This window comes from Amphiura filiformis, chromosome 7 (genome assembly GCF_039555335.1).
Source record: "Amphiura filiformis chromosome 7, Afil_fr2py, whole genome shotgun sequence".
Taxonomy (NCBI): Eukaryota; Metazoa; Echinodermata; class Ophiuroidea; order Amphilepidida; family Amphiuridae; genus Amphiura; species Amphiura filiformis.
The window spans coordinates 30,617,096-30,631,465 of NC_092634.1; the positions used below are offsets into that span (position 1 = coordinate 30,617,096).

The window sequence follows — 14,370 nt, forward strand, 5'->3', positions numbered from 1 at the left end:
ATGGCAGAGTTTGCATCATCGGTTTTGCATCCAGCTCTTTCCCCTTTGTGACGTCACCCCGACCAAACATTTTGATGGTAATTTACGCTAGCAAATCATGCCTTTATTCTATTCAAATTTCGTCAAAAAACGTACGGTAATGTATTTTTCTGAGAAAATTCACATATTTAAAAAAAAATTTTTGCAAATTTTCACTCGACAACTAATGTTTTCATGTGACAGAAGTGATACCTAAAAATTGATAAAGCCAACCAAAGCAAAGGTACATTTCTTGCTTATAAAATTTTTATTTAAAAACTTCCCTAGAAAAAAGTTCTGCAATTTACACTTGTTTAAAAAAAGTTTTTTACCCCATCCAATGATCCAGGCCATAATTTCCCTCATTTACCGAAGCCCTGCCCTCCTTACAATACTAAACCTATGTTGACTTAATGCAAAAGTTACGAAAGTCAAAATTTGTCCTTATTTAAAAAAGCAAAGTCGGTATCCATTTCGAAGCAGCCAGTATTTCCATGTTCCTCAAATAAATTGCCGGATATAACGGTAAACCGTTGCTGCACTTGATGGAACTTAATCCCATCATAACGAGAGTAAATTACAAAAGCGGAAACCACTCCAAACTTGATTGCAAAATGCAAAATCGATCGATTGCAATTGACGCCCATGCATCGCTTTTGTTGTCACCGCGATGCAAAATTTAAACCCCGAATATCACTTTTATTCAAACGATTTCCTCGAATAATGTAAATAATAAGTATCCAAACATCTAAATGTATTCACAAAAACAGAAATATAATCCTAAATTAGTTAAGAAAGTACAAAAGTGTGGCTTTTGAACAACACTTTATCGTCCATTGCAACACACGTCTTACCTCTCAGCTGTTCAGATAAGAAATGAAATTTAAAAAAGCCACCGCAATTTAAAGGGACAGAATTCTGTCTTCTGATTGGTCAAATGAATGCGACTTTAAACAGTTTCAATACTTCCTTTATACATATAATTTCTAATTTTTTTGCTTAATAATCATAAAATATGAAAGTAAATTATCATTTTATGATTATGATCATGTGTATAGTACTTCAAAACTTTTTGATCACTTTTAAATTCAATTTTTAGTGGTTTGCATTGTTCAAAAATTTGGGACTCTTGAAACTACTCGTCGCGATCTTGAATAAATTAGCTTGCGGTCAGGAGGTCAAAGGGGTGAAGGTCACAATAATTCATAACAAAGTCTACGATTTCTACGAGTTGATATTATAATTTTGGTTTGTTTTTTAACAGGTAAGCGGGAAAGTATATTAATTTTAAGTTTTGCATTCCATGTAAAAACATTTATTATACCATTATATCCAAAATCGGTAACCGTATGGCCCGTTAAAGGGTAGCAAACTTACATTAAATTTCGCGCCGCCGCACAGTGCCGGGCCAGGCCAGGGCGGAATCAAAGTGTGCCAAAATTAAAATTTGGTGAATGTGGAATTTCCAAACTTTTTCAGTTGTTTGAGAAAGAAAACATTCTGAAGTATATTATTTGGCCCATAATTTATGTTTCGATGGATTTCATAAGTGTCGTTTAGTCATGAATTTGCCCCAAAAGTGTTATATTTTCTCTTAAAATGGTAAAAGTGTGAAAGCAACTAATGTAACGTTAGTAAATGAGAAACTGTTGTCTTACCATTGTGCATATGTGACTCCTCGCCACAACTGAGCCCGGATGTCGCCAATCATCATTTTTGAGATATTCAACCAAAATATTCCTTAAAATGATGTATATCATGTCTATAGTACTTGACATTTAAGTAGTGAAAAATCAATAAAACAGTCAATAAATCCTTTCTTTCCTATTGTTTATTGTTAAGTTCGATGGAGCATATCTCAATAGTGGCACTGGCGACATCCGGGCTCAGTTGTGGCGAGGAGTCACATATGTCATACCTAATAGTAGTCAAACCAGATCATTCAAGCCAAAATATAAATAATTGTATTAATCAGGAGTAATGAGGGGGCTAATTTGGTGAAATACGGTAAAAATATGCATTTTGGAAAAAATAGAAATTTAGTTTGGATTCCTGTCGATTCCTGTTCAAAAAATAATGTTATCATTTGTAGACAAGTCTTAGAACTATGTTGATGGCAATGGTTTTTGCAAATATTTGCCAGCCTGCATTCCAGGGCCCATACAATGTATCCTATTTGCTCACATTTCAGCTGATTTTGATGGATCAGTACGGCGTACGGGTTTATCATGTCATGTGCATAGCGCCCTCATATTGCTTAAATACCCTGGGGATTTTACGGTTTTCACTACAACTCTGCTCTAAGAAATAGCATAAGGTCTCAATATTTTAAAACATCATTGATCGAGATAAAACAAAATCATGGAATCTTTATCAAAACTTTTTTATGCTGCTTATGCAGCAGGCTCACTTTCAGATATAAATTTATCATACCATGTTTGTATGGATGCTTTGCACATTCATCATAGAATTGAACTTCCAGATAACATAGCTTAACATTTAGGTATTAAAAGACAGTAAAAAGCATTATTTATCGTTTACGTGAACGATGGAATAACTGTAGACACTATGTGGATCATTTCACACTCAAAATAAAGACTGGCTTAACCGGAAACTGACATTTGATGAAGAACTCCAATGCAGCAGCTGAACTTTCAGCTGCAGAGGTTCATAGCACTTCTCATTCTGAAGGAACTTCATCAGCACCAGCACCTCCTAGGAGGGCCGAGACGTCCATCGAATATGTGGGAGGCACTGTCGATCGTTCAAAGAAAAGGAAGGCACATGATCTTTTAGAAGAAAAAGAGCCTGATATAGGCAGCATCACAAGGCATATGCTAACTATACATTTGGATTAGTTTTAATCATGATAATGGTATAGATCATAAAACAATTTCATGAAAGTAGCTCAGTTTCACAGTTCATATGAAAAACCCTAAGCTCTGTGCTGAAATTAAGGACATGTGATAAAGTTGTGGTCGTTTTGGTCGGAAAAATAATTGTTTTTAAAATTATGAATATCAGGGGATTAGAGTAGGCCTATTCTAACCTCATTAGCCTTTTGATTGAAACGTACATTCATATATTACATGCACATTCTATTCTGCTTTGAACATCCATATAAATTATAGAATTTATGAAAGAAACTCAAGACACAAGAACCCCATGATCTGGCAATTTTAAACGTGACATCTAGATTTGGTATTACGTCTAGGCCTACTTGAAAAATCTAATTCACATTCGCCTATATAGCGAACGACCAAATCACGTGTCTGTAATGGAGAATTGCAATTTGAATCAAATTATTTAGTGTCGTTTGTGATGACGTTGAAGTTGTAACATCCGGGTGGGGATCTTCCATTGACATGGTATACGCATTATGTGCTTGCCTTTTGGGGTGCTTTTTTGCCAATTGTGGTAAAGCGATGGGTGGGTTTTCACCATAGACGAAAACGCCCAGTATTATTGTGTGGAGTCCGGCAGGAAGAATCACCTACAATTTTTCCCCCACCCCCGGGCCCACCCCCAACATTTAGTCTGGTTGGTTGTTTGTTTGCTTATATTAAACAATTACAATGTCTGCATTTTATTGATGTCATACGTATTAGAAAATGCCGTCAGTGAATTTTGCAATCCGTATAACCTTGAATATGCTATTTGATAATACTTTTCCAATCGGACATTTGAATCACTGTTGTAAGAGTAATTAACCAATCACGGCTCGTTATTTTAATGACGTCATATGCCTTGGAAAATGGCTCTATTGGATTCCGCAGTCCTTAAAACCCCCGATTTGAAAGTTTTTATAATACTTCTTACACAGGCATTTGAATTATTGCGGGAGGAATAATTGACCAATCATATATCAGCATATTAATGATGTCATACGCTTTCCAAAATGACATCACTGAATTTTGCTCCCCTTGGAACTCCTATTTTGCTTTTTCAATTAAAATTTTAACATGTATCATTTGAAATACTGTTGTAAAAATAATCGACCAATCACCGTTCAGCATTTTTATGACGTCATACATTTCTAAAAATGCTTCCATTGAATTCTGCAGCCTCGAAAACCCCTAATATAGTCATTTTACCGTGTTTGTATGCGTTTGATTGTCCGTTTATAATTTTGGCACACTTTGAGGCGATTCTGGCCCACTGTGCGCCGTACAAAAAGCATGAAAGGGTGCAGAATTCAGAAGACAATCACAAGCTGCTTCTTTTTGTGAATATCTGTATCTGTAATCATGAAATATGAATACATAATTACTGTCCAACACCCCTTATTATAAGGCTTTTATTTCAAAGGAGTCAACCGGACAGGATACTGTGCGCATGTGGTTTACTTGTTACTTTCTTGCTGATATATGTTGTTGATTTGAAAGTATTCTTTCAGTTTCACTCACTGCACTGCCTAGTGCCGTACTATTACGCTGACTTTCCTATTCGGAGAGGATGTCAATTTCGACATCCTCGTCTGTTTACAAACAGAGAGGTAGACAAAAGACCGCTCCGCTTGTCCAAACACACAAGTATCAGAAAGATGGTCCACAATAGCGTGATTCACGTAACATGAATAGGGATTAAAAAGCTGTCAAGTAGAACCATGTGCTTCTTTTGTCCAATTTGCCATCAAGATTTCATATGGAAACAGTTCAGACCCAGAACACGATCATGTCAGAAATTAATAATTTGTTCTGGGACTGATTATTCGGACTATGCACTGCCTCTCTTTGAAATTTTCTTTGTCCGGGATTGTGGTTATAAAGCCAGTTGCGGGAATGCTGGGTAAAGACCGGGGGTAAAGAGTTCCAATCAACGGCCAGAGTTCTTGGAATAAAGCTGTACTTAAAACTAGCCTTTCAACAAGGCTCTGCCTGGACCACCGTAGTGGGAGCGCCACCTATACTCGCTGCTTTGCGCTTTCGCTGTCGCAAGCCGCCGCTCTGTCACGCTTACGGCGCTTCAGCTCGCAGCTTCGCCGCTCCTTCTAGGATCGCAAGGTCTTTGACAAAGACTAACTTAAAACCGACTTTATTGGTGGCAAGTGGAGTAAAGTTGTTTGCTGATGTTGATGTATGCCTGAGGTTCCGTTTGACCGGACGCAGAGCCTTTTCGTTTGCACTGTGGATTGCGAGGTGACCCGTGATTGCCTGGTGGAAAATTGTCAATCTTGTGGCTTTCCTTCTTTCGTTGAGGTTCTCCCAAACTAGCTGTTTCTTCATTCCTGTGACGCTTGACCTCCTCTCGTGGTTACCGGTTTTGCTTCAATTATACATGGTTGCATGTCATAAGTTGGGTACAATTTCCATTACATGGTCAAAAATGACAAAAAATGTATTTTTGGATATGTTGTATATATTGACAACATCTAATAATTAACACCATTTTTAACCTTATCACATGCTTAATTTTTGAGATAATGCTTAAAGGTCCGTAACCCGATCGACAGCATCATCCCCGATTTTTTTCATTGTTGATGAGGTTTTGGTATCACATAATAGATACTATTTTTCTCATTACTATCCTGAAATTTGACGCTCCAAGTCGATGTATTTCGGAGAAATCATGAATCACAGCGGTTTTACAGGTATACCAGTTTGTAAACAATAAAAATTACTTCGGATCATGGGAAGAGAGAAAAAAGCGAACCACGCTAAGTGTAGTCTCCTACACAGCCAGTTTGCGTCGGTCTGACACTCGTCGATCCTCGTCGATAGCCACATACAGTCTGGCTCGAGACTACGCTAAGTGCTGAGGAGACGGTTCGCCGTATATAATTAAAACAATTCCTTGATTTTTTCAGTTGGTGAAATAGCTCAATTGGCTAGCGCGCCGTTCTTTTACCCTAGAGGTACCCGGTTCAAAACCCGGTATCGGAAGGTTTTTTCCTCTCTATTTTTAACCCAAACTTTTTTTTTATTTATTTTAAATGTACATATTGCAAGGGGAATTATATTTTGTTTCTTTTTTTTCTGAAACGGTAAAAAAAAAAAAACAAAAACCAAATATTTTCCGTTCAATACGGGCCGGGCATTGCAGCATGTCAGCATTCGTCATACGAACGGGAATTGTTGTTGTTGCATGCCTACCCAGAATGCAATTCACGTATACAAGGTATTGGATTGCAAATTTGGCTATTTATTCACATTTACGCTGAAAATGCTCTCGTTTTTCACAAAGCAGCATAAAGGGGAGATATTTGATATTATTATGTAATTTTAAAGACAATCCATATCCAAAACCAATAGGGTTACCCCCTTTAATTACCAATTAATTAATACACAGGTGTCTATGTAAATCTCAATTTTCAAATGCGTTTTTCTCAAATCGGACCTCAATTACAAAAATGACTGTAAAATTTTTATTTTATGCAAGAATGTCATCAGATTTGGAGGATATGGTCTCAATACATTAATGCTTCAAATGAACTATTTAAAATAATTGCACGTATGTTAATTACATTGTGAAGGTCAATGACCTTTTTACGAGTAATTAGCAAGACGGTTATTCTATTATTTTAAAGGAAATGAATATCAAGAAGAGAAATGTACATTAGCATGTTGCTACAAATACTGAAATTCAACTAGGATTTCATTAAAAAAATTTAAAAATGGAACATTATAACTATTTAAGGTGGTACTACACCCCTTGATGAATTTGTGACTATTTCTCTCATTCTCTCAAAAAATAATAACACATTGGTAACAAAAGTTATGTAAATTATAGGAGTATTAGGAATCAAGTTACTACACTGGAATTTCAGTGACTCGAGACAAGCGGTATACTTTATTTATGATAAAAGAGGTACCGCTAGAATGTACCTCATTTTTTAACTTATATAATGAACCCCTTTGTCTTGAATCACTGAAATTTCAGTGAAGTAGCCTATATTGGATTCCTTGCCCCAATAATATACATAACTTTTGTTACCAGTGTGTACACAAAATGTAGTAATTTTGTAGTTACTTTTTGAGAAAAATGCAAAATTAGTCACAAAATTTATCAGGGGTGTAGTACCACCTTAAGTAGTCAGTAATTGTTTTAGTTGTACAAATTCAACATTCAAAGCTGTCAATACATCAAACCCTCACTAGATTTGAAAAAATAACCAGTAGTTATGACATGCTGACATGTGAAATTTCACATAGGCCCTATTGCACACTCCCGCATCCGCCTGCTCCACATCCGCCTGCTCCTCCACCCCTGGCATTTTTCATTTCAACTGATGTGATTTTTTTACTGAATTAGAGAATAAATGATAGGATTTTGTCATTTGCCTATCCAATATCGTGTCATAATGGATGGGCTGGCCAATATTTTGAGTAACGATAAAAATATTGGCCAGTCCATCCATTATGACACGATATTGGATAGGCAAAAGACAAAATCCTATCTTTTATTCTCATTCTTATTCAGTTTTAATGTAATTTTTACGAAAAAACTGCCAAAAAAAGAAAAAAATAAAGTTACTTTTGTAAGGACATCCCCGTTGTTTTAAATGAACGAAACCATCACGAACATCTAAGCCACCGAATTGCGTTCTTAATTCTCGCACGTGTATTACGTGAACGCATTATCGCGCGATTATTGAGGAGCAACAAGCGTGCCGACGTTGCGTGGCGGCGCGCGGCCTAAGTAGACTAATCAACTATTGTGAGATATTATACACCAGAAAACCAATCAAATTACGTGAATTCTTTACAAGACGCACCCATTGAATAAGAATAATGTATAATATGTATAATATGCTTCAGTAGATTGAAAGAGTATAAAATTAGGCTTAAAATGAGGTATCAACCACTGCTGTAGGATATGGGGTTACGGAAAGCCAATCAAATTTGTATCACAATTTTCAGAAAAGTGTAATCCCTCCACCCTTTTTGCATACCCAACTTATGACATGCGACCACATGTATGATGAGTTTGTGTATGGGGGTCCCTCACAGGTGAACAATTATTATACTCTACCATGGGACGGACAAGTATAACACATGTCCTTAATGTCCCTGGGGCACAAATATAGGTTTCTTCTTAAAAACCCAAGAGATCTGTTTGCTTTTGCTGAAATTCTATCTATCATATGTCTGAGTTCCAAGTTAATTTGTTGCTGAGGTCTACCTGTAAGTAAGTATGTGTTGATGTTTCTTGAAGAATTTTGTTGATAAGTGTATAAGAAAATATATGAGGTGATCTGGCGTACACGTGTGAAACGCATGACGAAACATTTTTGAGCATTGAAATCCATTTGCCATGTATTCTGCCAAGTTGTTAATGTGTCCAAATCCCTCTGTAATCTGCTAGCGTCTGCAGGCCCAGCAATTTTGGTATACAATAATACAAAATACAATGGTCTGGAAATAGACGAACATGGCTTTCAATGCCCACTGGTAGGTCATTTATAATTTAAAGTACGAAATCTAGTGGTCTAGTGACCGTGCCTTGTGGCACACTACATGTACAAATCTTAAACAGTAAACTAAGAATTTTATGTTTACAAAGGGCATTATACTCATGAGTTACTCATCATCAGACTGAATCATTGTGGTTTACAACTGCACAAGTTGTGTGTGTAATTTTTGTGAACATTGACCGACAGAGGGTGTCAGATATAGGCCTACATATGTCGCTTTTGAAAAACAGCGAATCATGCACATGCTCACATGTTGGTGTACCTGGCTTGAATCTTTCTATTTTGCATCATGGTTAATAAGGTTTAATGCATTGGAAGGAGTGCAGTGCTTCGATAAATGAGGGAAATTATGGTGTAAAAAACAAGGTCAAAACAACTTTTTGAAGCAAGTGAAAATGACCATTTTTCTATCCTATTGGACATTGTTTACATACTTCTCATATATCAAAACCGCTGGAAAACTACTCAAAATTGGGAAACATGTTGATTTAATAGTAGACCTCGGATTGAAAAATCGGACCACGCCTCTTTAAGATCATGAGCAGGTAGATTATTTAAAAGGGCATTTCGTAATCCACATCCTCATCCCCCCACTTTTCTTTAAAAAAATTGAGATTATACCACTGGAAACCTCTGACTACATAATGTTTATGTACCAAAATTTTCTTGTAGATTAATTTGTTTAGCAAAAATATTTGAATTTCGTTCTGGTGTACCAGAACAAAATTGCAACAGTGGCCTATGGAGCAGTGTAATCATGTATGACTCGCAAGTTAACGCAAAATCAGAATCAACTGAAATTTTGGGAATAAGCTTTTTTTGTTGATATCTACTGAAAAATGTCATTAAAAAGAGGATTTATTTTTTTAATATATTTATATTTATACTGGAATTTTTAGACTATAATTACCAATCCATCGGCTGGCTAGATGGCAAATTTTGACGACCAAGAATCGGTTAGACGTAACAGACAACAGACTCACTATGCTATGCTGAGTGAATTGACTCGACTTGCAAGAGAAGTGCCAGCGTAAGTCTGCATAAAGCCATCGTAATGTAATAATTTGTCTCAAAGCCCCCATGCCAGGGCATTTATTAAGTGTCAGAATTTTGCATAGCAAAATTGTGACAAAGTTTTATGTGTATAGCAAGAACTATGTATAGCAATGACATATATTTGTGTGATTGCATAGCAATCTGGTTAGATTGTGTAGCAAAATGCGATGCGATACCAGTTATATTAATGCCCTGCCCCACACATGTTAGTAAATTTGCCCGCATTTTGCATGTTGTTCCCACTGGATTTGAGTAAATTTCTTTTTTTTCCTTCAAATCTACTATACAAAAGTCTTACATCTGATAAACTAAATTGTAAATCTCAATTAAATTCTTTATCTTGACCACAGTGAAACCTCCTTGAGAGATGAAAGGTGGTATATTGGTCAAAAAGCTCATCCCACAAAGCAAAAAAAAAAAAAATGCGCATTAGGTTTTCAACTTGGGAAGGAAGGACTTTGAGACAAACTATACATGTATTAAGACGGCCTAATACCAGGGTTTGAAAAATGGTCAAATTATGCATATACTTCCCCCAGTCCATCCCAAGTCATGTGGGGAGCAATGTATTGATGGTTATGAGGATTATAAGCTAGAATTAAGCTGGATTAAGATGAGTGGGCAACATGTAGTGCATTAATAGAAAATGATTCAAGAAAGTCAATAATCCCATTTATATTGCTATAGGTCTTGTGGTTCTTGAGTTATTAAGTTACCAGGCCAATAGTTTATCAAAAACAAACGGTTTGGTCATTTTCCCCTCCCAAGAAAAATCATGCACATGGGGTGGGAATGACACCCTATATTGTGCTTGGGACTTGAAACCCAGGTTGTTTTATCAGGTCTTTTCTGAACTTCAGAATTTGTGACTTTTAATGAGTACCAATATGTTTTACCCAGAAATAGGATGATTTTGCACACTATTGTAGATTTGGAAAATTGTGCTAATTTAAACCTTTTTCAATACTAAAAATGTAGTATTTTCTGTTCATTTTGCAGGAGTTTCCAGCAGCGTTTACCATACAGCACACTGTCCGCCATAGCCTCCTCACTCCTGGATGGTACGGTGTTTGAAATTGTGAAGCACCTGTATGAAATACAGCAGATGACTGAGCGCAAACTGATGGAACAGAGGGCGCAGCTTGTCAACACTCATAAAGGTAGGTCTAGGTCAGAGAAGCTATCTTACCCTTCCCAGAACCCTGGCAAATTGTTGCAAAACGGCTCTAAATTCCTGTTTAGTGGTGTTTTTTGCTGAAAAGGACAAATCCTGATTGAAGAGGTTCATCAGGTCAGTTTATCTGGTCTTGACAAATGAACTCAAAATACGGCAAATCCTGTTTAGTATATGTTTTTACCATGACACATATCCATTCCATGTGTAAAATATGATTAGGTATGGGCAGCCTGACCAATATTTATGCAATTAGGAAAGACATATTAAAGAAAAACACTGTGTTTCATTTCATTTCATTTTGTCCAGCGGAATAACATTTTATACTGAAGTTGTTAATTTCTATTTTTGTGCAGTCATGAAGCAAGAGCAGCAAAGGAAACACCGGTCAGAACTAGAGAATTGTCAGAGTAAACCTCACAACATACCTCTAGTGAAGCACACCAATGATAAAGAGAAAGAGGTGAGTTTCACAGAAAGTCCCAACTGGGGTAGGCCTATGCCTGGGTGATGACCGGGGGGTACTCAGTACAAATGACCATACAGGGATGTACTGTAAACATGGGTTGTACTCGGCCTTTTGGTATATCAATGACCCCTTTTTCTACGTATATGGATGGGTCCTTTTTTTCAATTTTTTTTTTGGAAAATAGCCCAATTTTGCCTCACTGTAGCCAAAATTTTTGATATTTCCCCAAAATTTGGGGGAAAATGTAAAAATTTGCCTGAATCGATGGGTCCAAATTTCTTTAAAAAAATTGGTATATAGATGGGTTCACTTACAAATTCTAAGAGGCACACCCTACCCAAACCAAACTTCAACAAAGCCCAACAGCGTGTGCACAGGGGCGGTAACATTTTCAACACAGGAGATGTAGATTTCAAATGTTGTCACCCATTCAGGTAGCCTTATTTAAAATTTATACTCCATGTGTGGATGATTAAGGTCATGTCTTCCATAGGGGGTAACTGGATTAGCACAGTGTCATTGTCAAGTATCTGTTGTATGCACTTGTAGCAAGGCTTTAAATGAGTAGGAACCAAAGGCCCACCTAACAGCCCTGGCTGGATGACATGCCTGGACAAATGTCCATTTTTCAATGGAAGATCAACAACATAATATTTTGTTTGTGAGATTGCATCAACGAGATTAGACTCGGGAGAGTACAGACTTTGCCATGTTTGTGTGTCACTCATGGTTTGGAAGGCAGAATAGTGAATCTTTATATCATTTTGCCATATGCCAGGCAAACTTTGATTTCAAATGCGTTTGCACTTAGCATTCTGCATGCAAGGTTGAAAACACCCTGTGTAACAATTAGACCGCCCACCTTTAATGACATTGAACAAAATGTTTTAAAATCCGATCTTTAATTAATTTGAAACTATATTTATGACAAGTCTTTAATGTTTTTTCTCACCAGGCTCTAGACAAGAGAATCGAATACGAGATCAACCAAATGGATGAACGAATCTTACTAGAACTGGACCAGCGTTGCACGGAGCAACAAACAACGCTAGAAAAAGCAGGTGTGCACGGTTTCTACTGCACCAGCAACCCGCAGGAAGTCAAACTGCAGATGTATGTGTTGAAGTTTATTCTGAAACTCAGTAGCATGGACTTTGGTTCTGCTAACGCTGTGACTTGAAAGTGATCAGTGGGAAGTGAGGGAACAGACTGAAAGATCAATGAAGCTCTATGAATGAACTAATGTAATTTTGTTATTGAAGGAGCAAATTTGAGGGGACAAATAGCAGGGTTTGAACCAGCTTCTACTTTTTGTGAAAAAGTAGAGCCCAATTAAAATATATTTTGTGTACTCTGGAACCTATTTGCGACCACCCAAGAGTTGAAAAGCACTGCTAGAATGTGTATGCATTTTGGCATGGAAATAGGAGATATTTAGACAGATTTTTTTCTTTTGCCAACAATTTCAACTTGAAAGTAGTTCCCAGTCATGTAGATAAAGTCGGTAATGTTAACCGGGAGCTATTTCATGTTAACCAGTGGGCAAATAGAATTCAGCCCCTGCTTATGTTTCCTTTGCTGCACAAGCTTGAAAATGTTGATTATGGTTCTTGTATACATTGTAGTTCTGGAGAACATAATTATGATATAATATCTCTGCCAGCTGCAGCAGCTCAAAGATATTGATTATGGTTCTTTTATATGTTAGAAGAACATGCGGTATAATATCTTGTCCCACATCAGGTTTGGTTGCAGATGTTGGAGACATGTGTCAGCTTTATTACAGGGTTCCCACTGTCCTTGAAAGTCCTTGAATTTGAAATCACCTTTTCAAGGCCTTGAAAGTCCTGGAAATTTGCACAAGGTCCTTGAAAATTGGAATTTTACCTAAATTATAATTTTGACAAAATTTGGAGAGTGGAGAGGAGCTGTCACTGTTGTTAATACGCAGCTTTTTGTGTTGTGGTAAGTCCTTGAATATCATGCTTTTGGACCTTGAAAGTCCTTGAATTTTAAAGGCTTCAAGGTGCAGGAACCCTGTATTATGGAAGTATAATTTCGGTAGGGTTTCATTAATCTTTTTGTTTCTTCCCTTGAAAGTTCTGTTGCTGAATCGCAGAATGAGTGGTTTTGATCTTCGGATGGACTTGAACTTTGACCTGGCAGGAACCATCTTACTAAGATAGCACATGGTGTATTCAGTGCATTGACAAGCCGGGAATAGTTATCTCATTCAAGTAATCATCTTCCTGAGATGGGAGTTAATGTATTCAAGTCTACTTATATGTGCACATCCATATCCAAACAATGTGTTTCTTTTTTACATAAAAGCTAGGGATAAATACCAGACTTATCTCAAGTGGAGATCACTTCAAAGCATCTCCATGTCACATGGTTTAGGTATACAAAGAAGATTCCTAAACTATGTGACTAGGGGTTGATTTGAACATGGAAATTTCCATGATTTGAAGTGACCTCCCCTTGAGATGAGTCTGGTATTTATTCCTAGCTTTTATGTAGAATAAGACACACGTAGCAGCCGACAAGTGCATCAGTTTGATATGGATGTACACAATCATTAATAAACTGGAGTGCTACTGGCAAGGGTCTTGTTGTGTTGTGTGTGATTGATTTGTAGCAGACTTTAAGGGTAGACAAGGTATTATTGGATTAACAAAATATATTTATTGGAAATGTGACTGTAACAATTATGGTCTACCAAATTTGTGGTTCAAAACTTGTGTTTTTGGACCTTGTAATGTAATTTTTAAGTTCCAGCACAGATTTGAACTTCTTCAGTTTCCATTCTAAAAATGTATACCTTTATATACTTGTTTTTGCTACTTGAAAAGTTAGAGTGAAAATAAACTTGCCTGCCAAACATGATCCTGTGTGCATCCTTAAGGTTATTAATTATTTTAAACTGTTGTGATTTGGTAGTTCACAGCATCTTACGAATGGTAGTGAGCTTTGGCAAAAACTGCATTGCTCAATTCATAGCGAGCGTGTAGAATTAAAATATCACAGATATACTTTTATAGGTGCTGCGGTTCTTGAGTTACATTGTAAAGAGGGCTGAAACAACAACACTTTTGTAAAATGTACATAACTAATTAACAACAATAGGTTAAGCAAGTTTGCAAAGTATACGATTTGTAGAATGAACTTTTGCAAAACATCAAGGTGTTAATTTTCAATAATATATTGATCTAGATAATGAAAATTGATTTTTAGGTTGCT

The 14,370-nt window shown here is 36.7% G+C and overlaps 1 protein-coding gene across 1 annotated transcript; it reads left to right on the forward strand.

The window, feature by feature from the left end:
* Positions 1-1,180: 1,180 nt before the first annotated feature.
* LOC140157011 (protein DGCR6-like) lies at positions 1,181-14,016 on the forward strand. Its single transcript, XM_072180067.1, has 5 exons — positions 1,181-1,282; positions 9,331-9,461; positions 10,487-10,647; positions 11,018-11,124; positions 12,086-14,016. Exons 2-5 carry the CDS (start codon positions 9,361-9,363, stop codon positions 12,308-12,310), a joined length of 594 nt encoding a protein of 197 aa, XP_072036168.1. The 5' UTR covers positions 1,181-1,282; positions 9,331-9,360; the 3' UTR covers positions 12,311-14,016.
* Positions 14,017-14,370: the final 354 nt, after the last annotated feature.

What these genes read in the sequence shown, in the direction of transcription:
- LOC140157011 (XM_072180067.1), top strand. Translation starts at nt 9,361, where the DNA reads ATGGCAAATTTTGACGACCAAGAATCGGTTAGACGTAACAGACAACAG. An exon ending in GCTTGTCAACACTCATAAAG is followed by an intron (nt 10,648 to 11,017) that starts GTAGGTCTAGGT and finishes ATTTTTGTGCAG; the next exon opens with TCATGAAGCAAGAGCAGCAA. An exon ending in CCAATGATAAAGAGAAAGAG is followed by an intron (nt 11,125 to 12,085) that starts GTGAGTTTCACA and finishes TTTTCTCACCAG; the next exon opens with GCTCTAGACAAGAGAATCGA.